The sequence below is a fragment of the Erinaceus europaeus genome, chromosome 11 (assembly GCF_950295315.1).
Source record: "Erinaceus europaeus chromosome 11, mEriEur2.1, whole genome shotgun sequence".
Classification (NCBI taxonomy): Eukaryota; Metazoa; Chordata; class Mammalia; order Eulipotyphla; family Erinaceidae; genus Erinaceus; species Erinaceus europaeus.
Genome location: NC_080172.1, coordinates 105,335,163 through 105,352,424, shown reverse-complemented (window position 1 = coordinate 105,352,424; position 17,262 = coordinate 105,335,163). Strand labels below are relative to the sequence as shown.

General features: G+C 40.5%; 1 protein-coding gene across 7 annotated transcripts in view; it reads right to left on the bottom strand.

Moving 5' to 3' along the window:
* The window catches only part of SAMD13 (sterile alpha motif domain containing 13), a 53,836-nt gene that overhangs the window by 11,346 nt on the left and 25,228 nt on the right, over positions 1–17,262 (bottom strand). For all 7 annotated transcript variants that reach the window (XM_007524729.2, XM_060202254.1, XM_060202257.1 and 4 more), the window contains exon 3: positions 17,129–17,240. In XM_007524729.2, coding sequence (XP_007524791.1) covers positions 17,129–17,240 — 112 coding nt within the window. The remainder of the gene's footprint in view (positions 1–17,128; positions 17,241–17,262) is intronic.

The following is a 17,262-nucleotide window of genomic DNA, read 5'->3' as shown; positions in this document are numbered from 1 at the left end:
ACTATCATCATGTTATAATTGGCTTTAAATTATTTTTTTCTTTTTTATCAGAGCACTGCTTAGCTCTGGTTTTGTTTTTTAATTTTTTTATTATCTTTATTTATTTATTGGATAGAGTCAGCCAGAAATCAAGAGGGAAGGGAGGACAGAGAGGAAGAGAGACACACCTGCAGCACTGCTTTGTCACTTGTGAAGCTTTCCCCCTGCAGGTGAGGACTGGAGACTCGAACCTGGGTCTTTACACATTCTAACATGTGCCCTCAACCAGGTGTGCCACCACCCATCCCCTGGTTTTTGTTTTTCTTTGTTTTTACATTAAAATTTTTTATTGTGGAAATATATATGTGACATGCATATATATATGTATATATATGACATGTAATAGACATACATATATATATATATATATATATATATGACATGTAATAGACTATCACAACCATCTTTACACAAATAGTTCAGTGGCAATAATTACTTGCCATGCAATTATCACCTATATTTTTAGACTCATCCTTTTGCTCAAAAGAAACTGTGCCCATTAAGCAACATTTATTCAAGTTTCCCTTTCCTCATCTTCAGTAACCTCTAATCTATGTCTCCATAAATGTTCCAGTTTTAGATATTTCCTATAAACAGAATCATATAAATCTCTTACTTCACTTAGCATGCCTTCAAGAATCATATATATTTCTATGTCATATATTTTATCCACCCATTTGTTCATAAGCAGAGTAGTTTCCATTTTTTGGTCACTGAGAATAATGCTACAATAAAATTGGTGTACAGATATCTATTTGAGTCCCTCTTTTCAATTTTCTGGGTTGTAATTATTGGGTTCATGGTATTTTTTTGTTGTTGTTCCTGGGGCTTCATTGCTCCAGGTTAACTTTTTCAGATAAAAAAACAGAGAATAGTAGAGAAGACACTAGAGCACTAAAGCCTCCTCCAATATGGTGGGTACTTGGTTCAAACCTGGGTCAAGGGCATGATAAAGCAAGCCTGCTATCAAGGTGAGTTATGTTGCCAGTCCCACATGAGACTTCTATGTCTAGCATTTTAAAGAACTATTTATACAGCAGGTGCACCATTTTATATTTCTACCAATAATGTACAAAAGCCACAGATTCTCCATATCCTAGACCCCCCTCCATCCTCTTTTGATATTCCTCTTTCTTTATACTCAGGGAATTTGCTTCATTTTTCTATTCATAATCTAATTCAACTTTAACTTTTCCAATGCTTTTGGCTACTTTCCTGAATGTAAATAATTTTGACTTTCTTCTCCTAGAAAAGAACTCTCATGTCTATAGGACCCTCCATCTACTGGTTTCTGTCTCCTCCCTCTCCCTCTCTCTATTAATCTATCTCCCCTGCATACTCTAATATGGAAAGGGATCTTTGACCTTACAGTCGTTCCCCTAAAAACTCCACCATGATTCACAGACTACACTGAGCTTCACTTTTGAAAAGTATTTGATCATGATGATTTAATTTTCAATTGTTAGGAAAGATTTGGTGTCAAAGAACTTTCAACATTTTCAGTCTCTGGTGTTACTAGATGCTGATAAAGTAATAAATGTTACTTCCAATCTGTGTGGTTTTAATTTGTATAGTGCAAGGCTGGATTTCTTTATTGGGAGAATAAATGGTTTATAGCAGACAGCAAAATACAATAGTTCATACATGCATAATATTTTCCAGTTTTCCACATAACAATTTAACTCCCACCAGGTCTTCCTCTGCCTTCATGCTCCAGGACCCAAACCCTCCACCCCTCACCTGAGAGTCTTATTTTGGTGCAATATACCAACTCCAGTCCAAGTTCTGCTCAGTGTGATTTTTTTGTAAACCTGCCCCATTCACTGATTTCTATAAAACCTAATTCTCACTATACTTCTCTGTCAGGAAATTGTGAGGATGTGCTTGAGCTTGGCAGGGCTTGACTTGAGGGGACATCCATCCTCTCGTTTTATCAGACTTATTATCTACACAGTCATTGTTTTGCCTGAAAGATCCCCACCCATTCCATTCCTTTGATCTATCTTCTTTCTACCCTCAAGACCCTCCGTGCCTGCAGGGTATTATGAATCCTACCAGTTAAAACCCTCACAACTGTTGCTAAGGAAGTTCCTACTTTTCCAGCCCCTTTTGCCTTTCTCCGCCCCTTTCCTAGCCATTTCTGTTTCCAACTTGCCACTTCCAGGTATACCCTTTAAAAGCCTTGGCTCTGATTAATAAAGAATTGAATTGTCTCACCACTATGAGTCTGTTCCTGAGTCATCTCCCTCGCATCACTGAGTAGCAGCCCAGGCTGGCTCCAGTCGAGTTCTCTCCAACCCAGAGAGTACGCACCCAGGAAGAGACATCCCCATGCTAGCCCGGCACTTCTCTAAGTTTTCTTTTTTAATTGCTTTTGCTGAATGTTTTTCTTCAAAAAAAAATTAATCTTTGTTCTCCAGAGTTCTGTCTTTGTTCTTTTCTCTCTCTTCCTTATGACTCTCTCATTCTCACTTAACTCCTATGACTTTCATCATCTTGTCTCCATTTCCAGACCTCAATTCCCCTGGTAGTCCTTATCTACTTAGATATGCTATGGGCTCTCACATTTACTGTGCTCTCTTTAACAACTTAATTTCCACAAACTTCCTGTTGAATAATAATAATAATAAATACATGGAGAGAGAGAGAGAGAGTGAGAGAGAGAGAGAGAGAGAGAGAGATATGCTCTAGTCCTGCTCTATTCCAGTATATAGGCTAGGGATCAAACCCCACATTAAGTCTTGTGCCGTACCTGATAAGGCACCTCCCCAACTACTAACAGTATGATTCTACAGCTATTGCATCTGGAAGCCTGGTAGTCTCCCAAATCTCTTTCCACTCTGGCCTAAGAGTCCTGCTACAGTAGAGGACCCAAATGAATATTCAGCCCCTACTGCTAGTGACCTACGAAATTCTCTAGATCCTCTATCCCCAGATTTTCCAGTCTATTCCTTTCCACTACCATCAGAACTTTTATAAGCAGCTTTTCTACCTTCAGTCTCCATGTCCTCTGGGCCATTCTCTATAGAGCCAGTAGATCAGTTTTTCAAAAATACAACATCTTGTCATGACACTCCCAATTTATGTCCTTTCCTGGCTTCCTACTGCATCTCAGGTGAAGTCTCTCCTCTGCCAGGAAAGCCAGCTGTTATCTGGAAACTTATTTATCTTCTATTTTGATCCATTGGCATTCTCTGCACCACACCTCTTACTGCAAGCTAAATGGAATTCTCGAGATGAATTGTATTGTATGGTGTCGCCATGCTTTGGTCTATGGTCCTTTCCCTACCTACAATTTTCTGAATTTCCTTCCAGTGATTCTCATGTTTACAGTGGTTTCAGTTGGCTTTATTAAACTTTCTTTTTTATTATTTCTTTATTGGGGGATTAATGTTTTACAGTCCATAGTAAATACAATAGTTTGTACATGCATAACATTTCTGTTTTTCACACAACAATACAACCCCCAGTAGGTTCTCTGCCATTAAACTTTCATACTTTGATACATCTGTATTTATTTTAATGAGAATTAGAAAAAGTTATAATGATAGCAGAGAACCTAGTGGGCGTTGTATTGTTATGTGGAAAACTGGGAAATGTTATGCATGTATAAACTATTGCATTTACTGTTGACTGTAAAACATTAGTCCTCCAATAAGAAATAAAAATTTATAATAACTATGGAAATGAATAAACAATGATCCAAAGGTAGACCACACTCACACAGCTACATTACTATATAACTGCTCTCATTTTAAATGACAATTGATGAGATTTGGGGTTTATATAAATCTGTTTGATTTCAAATAAAAAAAAAAACTTAAAGGCTCATATCAATCCTTTCAATTCTTTTGGCTATCATTTTTAGCTTTGCCCATTTATTTTTCCATTTTATTTCTTCTGAATTTTTGTGGGCTTCCAAGACACATCAGCAGACTTTGAGTTGCCACTTCTCCTGCTCAGTAGGCTATAAAATATTTTAACTACTTCAGAAGGCTTCCATTGTTAGAAAAGACTTGGTGTGAAAGAACTTTAAATATTTTCAGTCTTTGGTGTTATCAGATGCTGATAAAGTATTAAATGTTACTTCTAAATCTGTGGAGTTTTAACTTGTATAATGCAAAGCTGGATTTACTACAAAGGTAATGAAGTTTCAGGTTTTCCTTAGCACAGAAAAAAAAAAAAAAAAGCACTGGCAAGGATCTGGGAGAAAAGAAACACTTCTACACTATTGGTGGAAATGTAGGTTGGTTCAGCAACTATGGAAAACATTTTGGAGAGTCCTCAAAATATAAAAAATGGACCTATCATATGATCCAGCAGTTATTTACCTAGATATTTATCCAAAGGATGCAAAATACTTTCCCAAAGAGGTTGGTGCATAGCTATTAATTGTAGGGCTTCTTGTAATAGCCAGAATTTGGGAGGGAAAACCCAAGTTATAAGAAATAAGTTATCAAAGAAGTTATGGATATATGCATAATGGAATACTACTCAACTGTAAGAAATGATTAAGTCATCTCTTTTGCTACAATTTGTGTGGAACTTGAAGGAATCATGTTAAGTGAAATAAGCCAGAAGGAGAAGGCCAGAAATCGGAGGATCTCACTCATACATTGGAAAAGGGAAATAGAGAAAGAAGTGGGGGGGAGAAACTACAGTGTGAAACTTTAATTAGCTATGGTCTGCTGCAGAAGATCCAAGAACTCTAGTGGGAAGGAAAACAAGAAGAGGTCAAAAGGAGGGTAGGAACCCAGTGTCCTATGGTGGAGGAAGATGGCAAGTTGGTGAAAGATGTGTCATGATGATACAAAACTATGCATCTCTGACAAAATACCCTTGTATATCAACATTTGCTCAATAAAGTAATATGATTCCTAAGAAATTTTGTGTACAAGATTTTGAAAAATAATTCCACACAGAAGGCTCTTAAAATTGTATTAACCAGGCTGGAGACAGCATAGTGGTTATGCAAAAGACTTTCATGTCTGAGGCTCTGAGGACCCAGGTTTAATCTCTAGTACCACCATAAACCAGAGCTGAGCAGTGTATTATGATATCTCTCTCTTTCTAAATATATATATATATTTCTTATTAAAATGAAGTAAAATATTTTTAAATAATTGTATTAACACAAATAATTGACTTACCCCAGGTCTAATAAAAATATTTAACTATCCCCACACCTATGAACATGTAATTTTTGACAAGGGGGGGTCTCAAAATAATAAATGGAGAGATGTCTTCAACAGATGGTGCTAGGAAAATTGGGTTGAAACATACAGAAGAATAAAACTGAACCACTACATTTTACCACATACAAAAGTAAACTACAAATGGATCAAGGACTTGGGTGTTGGACCAGAAACTACTACTTAAAGAAAAATATTGGGGGGCTGGGCGGTAGCACAGTGGGTTAAGCACACATGGCACAGAGCGCAAGGACCCCGGTTCCAGCCCCCGGCTCCCCAGCTGCAGGGGGTTTGCTTCACAGGCAGTGAAGCAGGTGTGCAAGTGTCTATCTTTCTCTCTCCTTCTCTGTCTTCCCCTCCTCTCTCCATTTCTCTCTGTTCTATCCAACAAAACAACAACAGCTATAACAACAATAACAATAACAACCACAACAAGGGCAACAAAATGGGAAAAATAGCCTCCAGGAGCAGTGGATTCGTAGTGCTGGCACTGAGTCCAAGTGATAACCCAGGAGGCAAAAAAAAATTATATATATATATATATATATATATATGCAGAACTCTCCTATCAAAGTTTTTTAGGTATCTTCAATGAATCAAGTCCAATTACAAGGAAGACAAAAACAAACCAATGGGTCTACATCAAATTGAAAAGCTTCTGCACAGCAAAAGAAACCACCACCACCAAAAAGAGACTCCTTACAGAATGGTAGATCTTTACATGCCATGCATCAGACAAAAGCCTAATAACCAAAATATATTAAGAGCTCATCAAACCCAGCAATTAAAAAAAAAATGACGCCATCCAAAAGTAAGGAGAGGAGGGGCTGGGTGGAGGCGCACCTGATTGAGTGCACATGTTACAATGCACAAGGACCCGGGTACAAGCCCCTGGTCCCCACTTGCAGAGGGAAAACTTCACTAGTGAAGCAGTGTAGCAGGTCTCTCTTTCTTTCTCTCTCTCTCTCTATCTGTCTATCTCCCCCTTCATCTAAATTTCTGGCTGTCTCTCTCCAATAAATAAATAAAAATAACTAAAAGTAAATAAATAAATCTTGAAAACAAACAAACAAAAGTAGGGAGAGGATATGGACAGAATATTCAACAAAGGAGAGATCCAAAAGGTTAACAGACATATGAAAAAAATGCTCCAAGTCATTGATTGTCAAAGAAATGCATATAGAGACAATAATAAGATATCATTTCACCCGTCAGAATGTCATACATCAGAAAGGATTGTAACAACAAATTCTGGAGAGGTTGCAGGGGTAAAGGAACCCTCCTGCACTGCTGGTGGGAATGTAAATTGGCTCAACATCTGTGGAAAATAGTCTGAAAAACTCTCAGAAGGCCAAAAACGGACATACCCTATGACCCTGCAATTCCAATCCTGGGGATATATCCTAAGGAATAAAACTCATCTGAAGAGATATGTAATATGTATTCACAGTAGCAAATTTGTAATAGTCCAAACTTGGAAGCAACAAAAGTGTCCAACAACAGTTGAATGGCTAAGAAGGGTGTGGTATATATACAAAATGGAATACTACTCAGCTATTAAGAATGATGAATTCACCTTCTTCACCTCATCTTGGATGGACCATGAAGGAATTCTGTTAAGTAAGATAAGCCAGAAAGAAAAGGAGGAATATGAGATATTCGTCCCTCATGGATAGAAGCTGAGAAATAAAAACAGAAACGGGAAACACAAAGTGGAACTTAAGACTGGGTTTAGTGTATTACACTAAAGCAAAGGACTTGGGGACAGGGGGTTTTCAGGTCTTGGTACATGATGATACAGAAGGACGTAGGTGGTGTGTGTGTGTGTGTGTGTGTGTGTGTGTGTGTCAGTATTTTGCAGAAAACTGATAAATTTTACTCATGTATTAACAACTGTATTTACTATAAACCATTAATATCCACCCGCCCCAAATATTCACCTAATTCACTATAGTTGAGTTTCATGTGCTCATGATTTAGGATGCTATACTCTGGATGCTCTGATGATTGTCCCTTTTGTATTCCATTGAGGTAGTTTAGGAAGGTACTTGGTAAGTGGAAGCAGTAAATTTTATTTTATTTTATTTATTAAGTTGATGACCTCAGACACCTATCAAAATTAACCACCTGACAGGCAATGCATTTCATGGCCACAGGGAGCAATGGATTCCTCAAGAAGGCACTGAGCCCCAGCAATAATCCTGATGACTATACGTTAAATAACTAAATATATACTTTATAGTACCGGGGGGGGATGCACTTCGAATAAATGACTTAAACACCCAATTGGGCATTTCGGAGTAAAAATACTATTATTAATCAGGTGGTGTGGAGAAAGTGGAGCATCAATAGAGCAAAATTAACTTGTCACCATGTGCTATGTATTATCAAGACACTGTGAAAAGAGATGATCTCAGAGACATGGAGTTTTCTAGAAACAAAATCACTAATGGCATCCATTCTCAAGGACAATAAAAAATATGAATTACATGGCACTCATTAAATGGTAGGCCACTGTCATATGTATTCTGAATATTGTGAGTCAAACAGAGGAAAACACAGGAATGAGGTACCTATGCTACAAGGGGCAGAAATGTTTTTGTGTTCTCCAATCGTGGTCTACTTTAAGAGGCGAAGTTGCTGATAGTGGACTGTCAGAATTCCTTGACTGGTAAGAAAAGGTTCTGCCAATAGAGTTGACTTTACACCAGAAAATGGTACTTCTTCAGCTTCCAGAAACCGACAATGAAAATCTTGTCCTAAATGTTCTATGTGATGAAGGTGGAGGTGTCTTTTAAGTGAGGTTAGTCCCAAAGGTGCTCTCTGTAAACATAAAGCTAGGGTGGAGGAGATGATATAATAGTTATGCAAAAGGATTTCTTGCCTGCTCAGCAGCACCCCGGGCACCCCCCCTCCTCCAGTCAGAGGTGAATAGTGGTGTTGTTAAAAAAAATCAAATCAATCATCAGTCAATCAAATTCTTAGGAACTTAAATTCCAGAAGTTACTTTTGACACTTAAAAATCAGGCAACCTATTTTTTATCAGCATGTGCCAATTTTTTTTTTTAATCATATAGTTACAAAAATTCAACTGAATATGTACAGTCCCTCAAGAAGCTTTGTGCCCTAAGCTGTGTACCAAAATCATACCTGACAGAGGCTAGTACCATGGTAACATCTGACTCTTAAAGTAGGAACTTGAGCAACATTCTGCTTGTTTGGGCCAACATTTACTTGACAGAAACTTGAGTCCTTGAAAGACAAATGCTTCAGCTTCATCCAGTGAGCAAATCACTCAGGAGTAATGAACCAGGATAAATGATTCTTGGCTCAGGTTCTTCACCGCAACCTATAAAAGTTCTGTCTGCTAGGGAAACTTAAGAGCCACTGCCCCATGATGTCAGTGGCAAGAGAGATTGGCAAAGCAGCAATCACTGCAGTCTCTAGAAGGGCTCCCACTGCCTCCAGGTCTAGTGAACCCGTGAAGCCTCTGCAATACCATGTTAATGAGGCCAGTGGGCTAGAATCCACACCTGGTGAACAGGTGCAGCCCTGGTGACATAAACTCAAAAGGAAGTGACACCATTGGTTGTGAAAGGGGACCAATCAGCAGACGTAATACAAACAGGAAAAAAAAATGCACCCACTATTGACACTGGGTTATAGGCAGGGTGAGGGTAGCGAAGGGGGTCTGGACAGAGACTTGGGCTTTCCCTCTTGAGAGTTCTTTTGGCATGTGGTTGTGGCTCCTGAAGAGACTCACCAGAAGAAAACTTAATGGAGATAACTGCACCGGAGAGAAACTTAATAGAGATCACTGTAGGGCCAGGCAGTGGTGCACCTAGTTAAGCACACGCATTACACAGCGTAAGGACCCAGGTTCAAGTCCCTGGTCCCCACCTGTGGGGGAGGAAGCTTCATGAATGGTGAAGCAAGGCCTGCAGGTATCTCTCTACCTCTCTCCCTCTCTATTTGCCTCCTCTTGATTTCTCTCTGTCTTTATCCAATAAATAAATAAATGAGACAATATAAAAAGTTTTAAAAAAATTTTTAAGAGATTATTGTCATGTGGTCGTTTGCCTGCACAGGGAAAGAGAGCTTCTGCAGGGGCCGAGTGGTAGTGCAGCGGGTTAAGTGCACATGGCGAGAGCTTCTGCAGAGATGCCAGCTTAATCCAGCTGCCTCTCCACAGTACAGGAACGTGGGACCCATCCCCTTCGTTTTGGATAAATCTTGCTTCACAGATGGGCATCTTCAAAGGGTGGGGGGAACTGCTAGAGATTGAGCGTTTTTAGGGTGGCAGGACCGTAGACACCAAAAGCAAAAGCAAGAGCGTGTTCAGTTACATACTGAGACCAGCCATGAAGATGGATGATCCCCTACAAGTCCGTTCCCCTGAGGGCTGATGACTGGGGCATCTGTGTCGGTGCTGGTTCTGTAAGCTCAGTTTGCTGTAGTGAAATACCATAGGATGGGACTTCAACAAGAGGTTTTTTTTTTTTTTTCCCTCACGGTTCTGGAAGCTGCAATCCATATAGTTGAGTTCTTGGTATAAAGACCATCTTTCTGGTTTGCAGATTGTTTGTCCTCATGAGAGAAAAGGAAAAGACAAGATCTCTGGTTCCTTCCTCTTGGGGGAAAAAATCTCATCATGAGGACTCTACCACCCTTATATCATCATCTAAATCTAGTCATCTTCCAAATGTTCCTGGCTGTGCAATCCAGGGAGTTAGGATTTCCATGTACAAATGTGCGAGAGGACTTAAACGTGCAGTCCTACAATAGTCAAGAAAATACTTCACTGGTAGCCATGCTACCCTTTGTTGCTTATTATTATTATTATTATTATTATTATTATTATTATTTTATTAGATAGGACAGAGATAAATTGAGAGAGAGCAGGGAGACAGAAAAAGAGAGAAAGACATCTACAAACCCACTTTACCACTCATGAAGTGCCCCCCACCCCCCCAACCCTGCAGGTAAGGAGCGAGTGGGAGCTCAAAGGCTTCATTCTTCTTCTAGCGTTTGACCTTCTTCCGTAGCCAGTCAGCAGCGTCAGGTTGAGCCTGATGTAAAGTTTCGAGACCTCCTTTGAATCTGGAGAGGTGGCAGTCGTTGACTATGTGGGTCATAGTCTGTCTGGAGCCGTAGGGGCAGTTCGGGTCATCTCTGGCTCCCCAGTGATGGAACATAGCGGCGCACCGGCCATGACCTGTTCGATAGCGATTGAGGAGGACCCAATCATAACATGCTAGATCAAAGCCGGGTTGATGCTTGCAGGGGTCTGTGATGAGGTGTTTGTTCTTTACCTCAGCTGACTGCCAGCTCTGTTTCCAAGAGTCTGGAACAGAGAAGTTCAGTGTAGGCGTAGGGGACCAGATTGGGTGACGAGACGTCAAGCGTTGGACAGGGTGGGCGAAGATATCCGAGTATATTGGCAGGTCCGGTCGAGCGTAGACATGGGAAATGAACTTAGATGATGCCGCATCCCGACGAATATCTGGCGGGGCGATGTTGCTAAGAACTGGCAGCCATGGAACCGGGGTGGAACGGATGGTTTCAGAAATGATCCTCATGGAGGAATATAATTTGGAATCGACCAAGTGGACATGGGGGCTACGGAACCATACCGGGGCACATTGATTGGCAGGGAAAAGCCTACCATTAGAAGGTTTAAGTTGTGTGCTTCATGTTGCTTCTCAGCTGGTGAGATCTAGAAGATACACCCTGTTTGGATGAGGGTGGTTCCCACCTGGGATACACGTCGTGAGTGACTGTTAACTGCTTGAAGTTCAATGCCAGGAAGATCCTAGAAGGTAAAACACTGCAGGTTTTTGAAGCATAGCGGTGGGAAAGATGCTGAGACCCAATCTTATTTGGACCGTCCTGAAAAATCACTGCAGCTAATTGTTTTATCATTCTGAGTCGGACCACCGATTCCCTACTCACCCTCTATCTCCTTTATTTTTTTTTAATTTTAATTATATATATATATATATATTGTTGGACAGAAAAAGAGGGAAATTGAGAGGAGAGGAGAAGGTAGAGAGAGAAAGATATAAAGAGACACCTGCAGCCCTGCTTCACCACTTGAGAAGCTTTTCCCCCGAAGGTGGGGGCCAGGGGATTGAACCTGGGTCCTTGAGCACTATAATGTATGCGCTTAACTAGATGTGCCACCGCCTGGCCCCTCACCCTCTAACCCTTTGAGGAAAGAAAGAAAAGAATTTTATACAGGAGAAAGATGTGGAATACTTCTGGAGAATAGTGAAGACAGATTCTTGCTCCCAGCCACCAACCTACCATTAAAATGAAGTTACTTGAAGTTCTAGACTATGCTTGAAAACTCCAGTTCCCTATACCTAAAACAGACTTCCTTAGTTTCTTCCCACACAAAGACCCCTAGTTTCGTTTGCTCTATCCCTACCTTTGGGTTCCTGTTTATTGAACAATTTACTTTAAATCTTACCACCTTTCAGCCACCATGTTGCAGACACTACCATGACTCCATACTGACCTCCCCAGGCAGACGACCTCATCAGTGTGTCCTGGAACCTCACCTCTCCAGAGCCCTACCCCACCATAAAAGGAAACAGGCTGGGGGTATGGATTAACCTGCCAATGTCCACATTCAGCAGAGAAGCAGTTACATAGCCAGACCTTCCTCCTCTGGCTCCCCATTAAAGACTTCTGGCTCATACTTCCAGAGAGGGATAAAGAATAGAGACACTTCCTGTGGAGAATATGGGACACAAGATTCTGGTGATGGGAACTGTGTGGAATTGTACTCCTGTTATCTTACAATCTTGTTAATCATTATTAAATCACTAATATAATTTTTTTAAAAAAAAAAAAAAGGAAAAGAAAAACTCTAGTTCCTTATAAAATGAATTAGTGCAGCCAGCTCTGGTGTCGAATGGCTCAACACAGTATGAAGATACTTTCTGAAAGGATTTCTTCAGAAAAGTTTTTGGGAGAGTTTGTTCCTTTTCACTTCAGAAGGTCCTAATGCCAGAATGATATTAACCCTGGATGAAGGGCTGCTGCTGAGCAGCTCTGCTTCTGAGGTTCTGCACAGAATGCAGGTGGCTCAAGGAAAAGTCCGCTCCCCCACACCACTGCATCTCCTCAGAGCAACCCTGTCTGAAGAATGCCTTTGGGCGTCTGGGAAGCTGGCCAAGGAACCTTTTAGCTAAGCCTTTTTTTTTTTTTTTTTTTTTTTTTGGTCATTGTTGTTGTTAACCTTTCACGATAATATTTACATTTAATTTCCTAAGTGAGTGACTCAACTGCAATAACACAAACAGGCATTAGACAATTAAATACCAAAATAAAACATGTTCCATCGATTAGACTTTCACTTTCCAAACTAAGCTATTTTTCCTCCACAAATTTATTGTAAAAAATTTTCAGGGATGGAGAGATTGCTTACCAGGTAGTACCATGCTATGCATATATATATATCCAAGGTTCAAGAGCCAGTATCACATTGGGAGCCCAACAGCATACAAGGAGATGTTCCAGTGATGTGGCATCTCTCCCTCTCTATATCTTTACCACTCTTTCTAGTCAAAAAAATAAAAAAGCAGTTGGGGGAGGGAGGAGTTGAGTGGTGGCTCAGCGGGTTAAGCACACATAGTACTAAGCACAAGGACCAGTGTAAGTGCAGTGCTGAAGCAGGTCTGCAGGTGTCTATCTTTCTCCCTCTCTATTTCCCCCTCCCCTCTCAATTTCTCTCTGTCCTATCCAATAAAATGAAGGAAAAAAAAAGAAAAGAAAGAAAGAAAAAAAAAAAGGCCGCCAGGAGCTGTGGATTTGTAGTACAGTCACCCAGCCCCAATAATAACCCTGGAGGCAAAAACAAACACACACAAACAAACAAAAAACTGTGAAATGATGCTTGCAAGAGGTCCCAGTTCAGCAAAAACACTTATCAATTTGTAAGACTGTTACAATGAACATCTACATTCTCATGACCTAGGTTCCTTTTTTTTTTTTTTTTTGAAGTATTTCTCTTTCATAGACTCTATAATACACAGTACCAGGTGCGGAGTAATAGCTCATTGGGTTGAGCACACACATACCCATGTCCAAGGACCTGGGTTCAAGCCTCTGGTTTCCATCTGCAGGGGTGGCGGAGCTTCACAAGTGGTGACGCAGTACTGCAGGTGTGTCTCTCTTTCTTTCCCTCTATATCTCCCTTCCCCTTTCCATTTCTCTGTCCTCTCAAGTAAAAACAAAAAGAAAAAAAGAAAGAAAAAATGGCCACCAGTAGCAGTGGATTCATAGTTCAGCCACCGAATAATTAGCCTGGTAACAAAATAAAACAGAAACACAGTTCCTATGATATTTTGTCATAAACCTCTCTACTTACACCCCTGCCCAATAGTCAATCCAGATTTTGACCCAGTTCAGAGTTAGTAGCATGTGGCAGTTTACTTCTCCCAGCAATACGTTGATATTAGCTGTCTATTAATTTTCAGTTCTTTTCCTTAAGAGGTTAAAATGTATAGGTTATGCAGTGTACAAGTAAGCACTGCTGCAAACACTTGGCATATACAGAAGTCAGTGTATATACTCGGAACTCAACCCCTATCGAGACAGAATATTACCACCATCACCAGAAAGTCCTTTCGGTCCCCTTTCCCAGTCATTTTCTTTGCTCCCACCTAGCCATATGCAGACATTGTTCCGATTTTCAGTACCATTGATGCATTTTTCCCCCCTTCTTTATATTTTATCTATTTGCTGGAGACAGATAAATTGAGGGGGAGGAGATAGGGTGAGAGAGAGAGAACAGCTGTATAGCTTCACAAGCTTCCCCCCAGAAGGTGGGGTACTTGAGTCCAGGTTCTTATACCTTATAACATATACACTCTTAACGGATACACCAGGATGCATTTTCTTTATTCCTCCCTCCCTCTGTCTCACACACACACACACACACACACACACACACACACACACACACACACTTTCTTTCTCTTATGTACCAGGCCCAGTCACTGCCAGCTGCTCACATAGCAAAAAAAATTGTTCCTGAAATCCTTTGATGTCAATTCCCTAAGCTGCCCTACATGTGCTACTCATAACAGAATCATTTTTTTTGGTGTATTTTTCTCTTAATCTTTTCCTATATGGAATTCCTATGGTCTGAATGCTTTAGTTCTATAAAACTTAAACATTGAACCTTTAGCCCACTTGCATGTTAGTTGTCAGACTCAGGAAAAAATTAGTCAAGTCATGGACCCCTTAGAATCTACCTAAAATAGACTTAACTAGCTTTTTCCAAAACAGAGACCCCAAATCTCATCCGCTATATTCTTATCTTTGGGTTTCCTTATTATTAAACAATTTCTTCTACTTTATATCTTTTTTTTTTTTTAACCAGATCTCTGTTCAGCTCTGGCTTGTGGTGGGGCGGGGGATTGAATCTGGGACTTTGGAGCCTCAGGCATGAGAGTCTGTTTGCATAACTGTTATGCTATCTACCCTCTGCTCTACTTTATATCTTAATGCTTTTCAGCCACCAAGATGCAGATGCTACCATAGTATCAATCTGAATTCTCTGGGCAGAGCACCTCACCAATGTGTCCTGGAGCCCCACCACCGCAGTGCCCTGCCCCACTAGGGAAAGATAGAAACAGGCTGGGAGTATGGATCCACCTGCCAATACCCATGTCCAGCTGAGAAGTAATTACAGAAGCCAGACCTTCTACCTTCTCACTTCATGATGATCCTGGGTCCATACTCCCAGAGGGATAAACAATAGGCAAACTTCCAATGGAGGGGATGGGATGTGGAATTGTGTGGAATTACACTCCTCTTACCCTACCATCCTGTTGATTATTATTAAATCAATATAAATAAATAAATAAATAAATAAAACTCATACATTGAAACCGAACTCCTAAGGAATGTCAAAGTCCTTTGGGATCTGGTTATGTCATGAGGCTGAGGTATTATGGATGGAATTAGTGCAAAAAGATAAAAAAAAAAAGGGGGGGGCAGTTTAAGGAAGTTCTTGTCATCTCTTTGTCCAGGTGGAAAACACAATTGTTGAGGGAGTGGGTCTTTGCCTGACATCCAGTAGGCTAATGCTTTAATTTTAGAGCTTCCAGATCTGTAAGAAGTAACTTCTTTTGTTGTTTAAGGTATGTTTGGTTACAGAAAGCCAAACAAATGAAGACAGACACAGTTCAGTATGAGCTTTCTCATGCGTAACTTCTCTCAGCGTGTTTTAAGACTCATCCAACTTGTGTACATGTCAGTGTTTCTTTGGGTGACTACACCACAGTTTGTGTAGTCATTCTCCTATTGATGTACATCTTGGCTTCCAGTTTTGAATAGATAAAGCTGCTAAGAATAAAGCTACTGAGAACAGTTTTGTACAAATATTTCACGGACATATGCTTCACTTCCTTTGGGTAGACATTATGGAATGAAATTGCTGGATCATGGAGGGAGATATCTGAGTGTTTATCTTACACTGCCATCAACAATGTAGGAGAGTGTGTTCGCTCCACAGTTTGATGAACATTTGGATTTATGAGTCTTTCTAATTTTAGTGACTATGGTGGGTGTGAATCGATTTATGTTGCTATTTTTGGCTTCCTCCGCCCAAATTTACAAGCATATATGTACAAGGATCAGGCGGAAGGAAATACGAGTTGAAGTGAGCTGGAGACTGGTATTTATAGTACTAGAAAAATTCTCCTAACCAAACCCAACTTGAGAGAATAAGAAATGGTTCAAGGGATGTAGATAACCCAGCCAGACAATAGTCCTTCAGTTTATCATTATCTCAATTATATCATGATATTTTTGTTTCTTTTTTTTATTATTATCTTTACTTATTCATTGGAATAGAGACAGCCAGAAATCAAGAGGGAAGGGGGTGACAGAGAAGGAGAAAGAGAGAGAGAGAGAAACCTGTAACACTGTTTCATCACTCACAAAGCTTTCCCCCTGCAGGTGTGGATGGGGGCTCAAACGTGGGCCCTTGAGCATTATAACATGTGCACTCAACCAAGTGTGCCACCACCCAACCTTAATTATAATGTTTTATTATATATATATATATATATATATATATATATATATATATATTCAGATTATAGCCTTCCTTGTTAGAAAGACAGAAACTCTGTGATTTTCTACAGAGCTGCTCTGGTATGGACCACAATGTGTGTCCTCATGGTCCAAGCTCGTTGAAGCCCCATCCCTACAGAGCAGACTCAGTCTGGAAAATGGAGTCAGGCATCACCCATATAGTGGGGAGGAACCCCTGATCTTCCCTTCTCTTTTTTTCCATACCAACCCTATACCTGAGGGAGGGGGTGAACAGATAGGAAAGAGGGTACCAACACTGTGCCAGGACCTAGCCCATGTCTCAAGTAATCAATGCACCTCAATCCTCGCAATAACATCATCCTGTCAAGCTAGACACTGACAGCCTCAGGTTGTAAATATGAGACCACGACTCAGAGAGATGGGGTAACTTGGCTGCAGTCACAGTTAGAAGAATCTGGCTTTGATTCTTTCCCCTTTGCTCTTTCTACACTACTTTGCAAAGGATCTGGAAGGTAAATTGGAGGAGGCTTAATAGCTCAGGTGGCATCAAGTTCCATAGCAGGTGGCATTGCACATTTCAGAAAGGCTTGCCCATTTTATTTTGTCCTCCCTGCCCCTTATCTGTTTTTCTTCTCCTCGGTGTGTTTGTGTTGAAGACAGGGCTGTTTCATCTTTCAGATGATACGGATTTAAATGAGCTCCAGTCCTCCTTCCTGTAGCTGTGACTTAGTCTCTGGTTCTCTTCCTCCTCGCTCCCTACTACCCACACCTCAGGGAAGGGAACAGTGCTCATCATTTGTTTCTCTGCACCGTGGTGTTACCTGTTCCTGGAAAACATTAGCTTGCTCCTCGAATCCTGCTGTGCGGAAATAATTGACAACATCCATTACAGCCCAGTCTGCTGGATCAGGCGGCCTCCCATTTTCCATGGAACTGAAAAACACAAATCCAGATG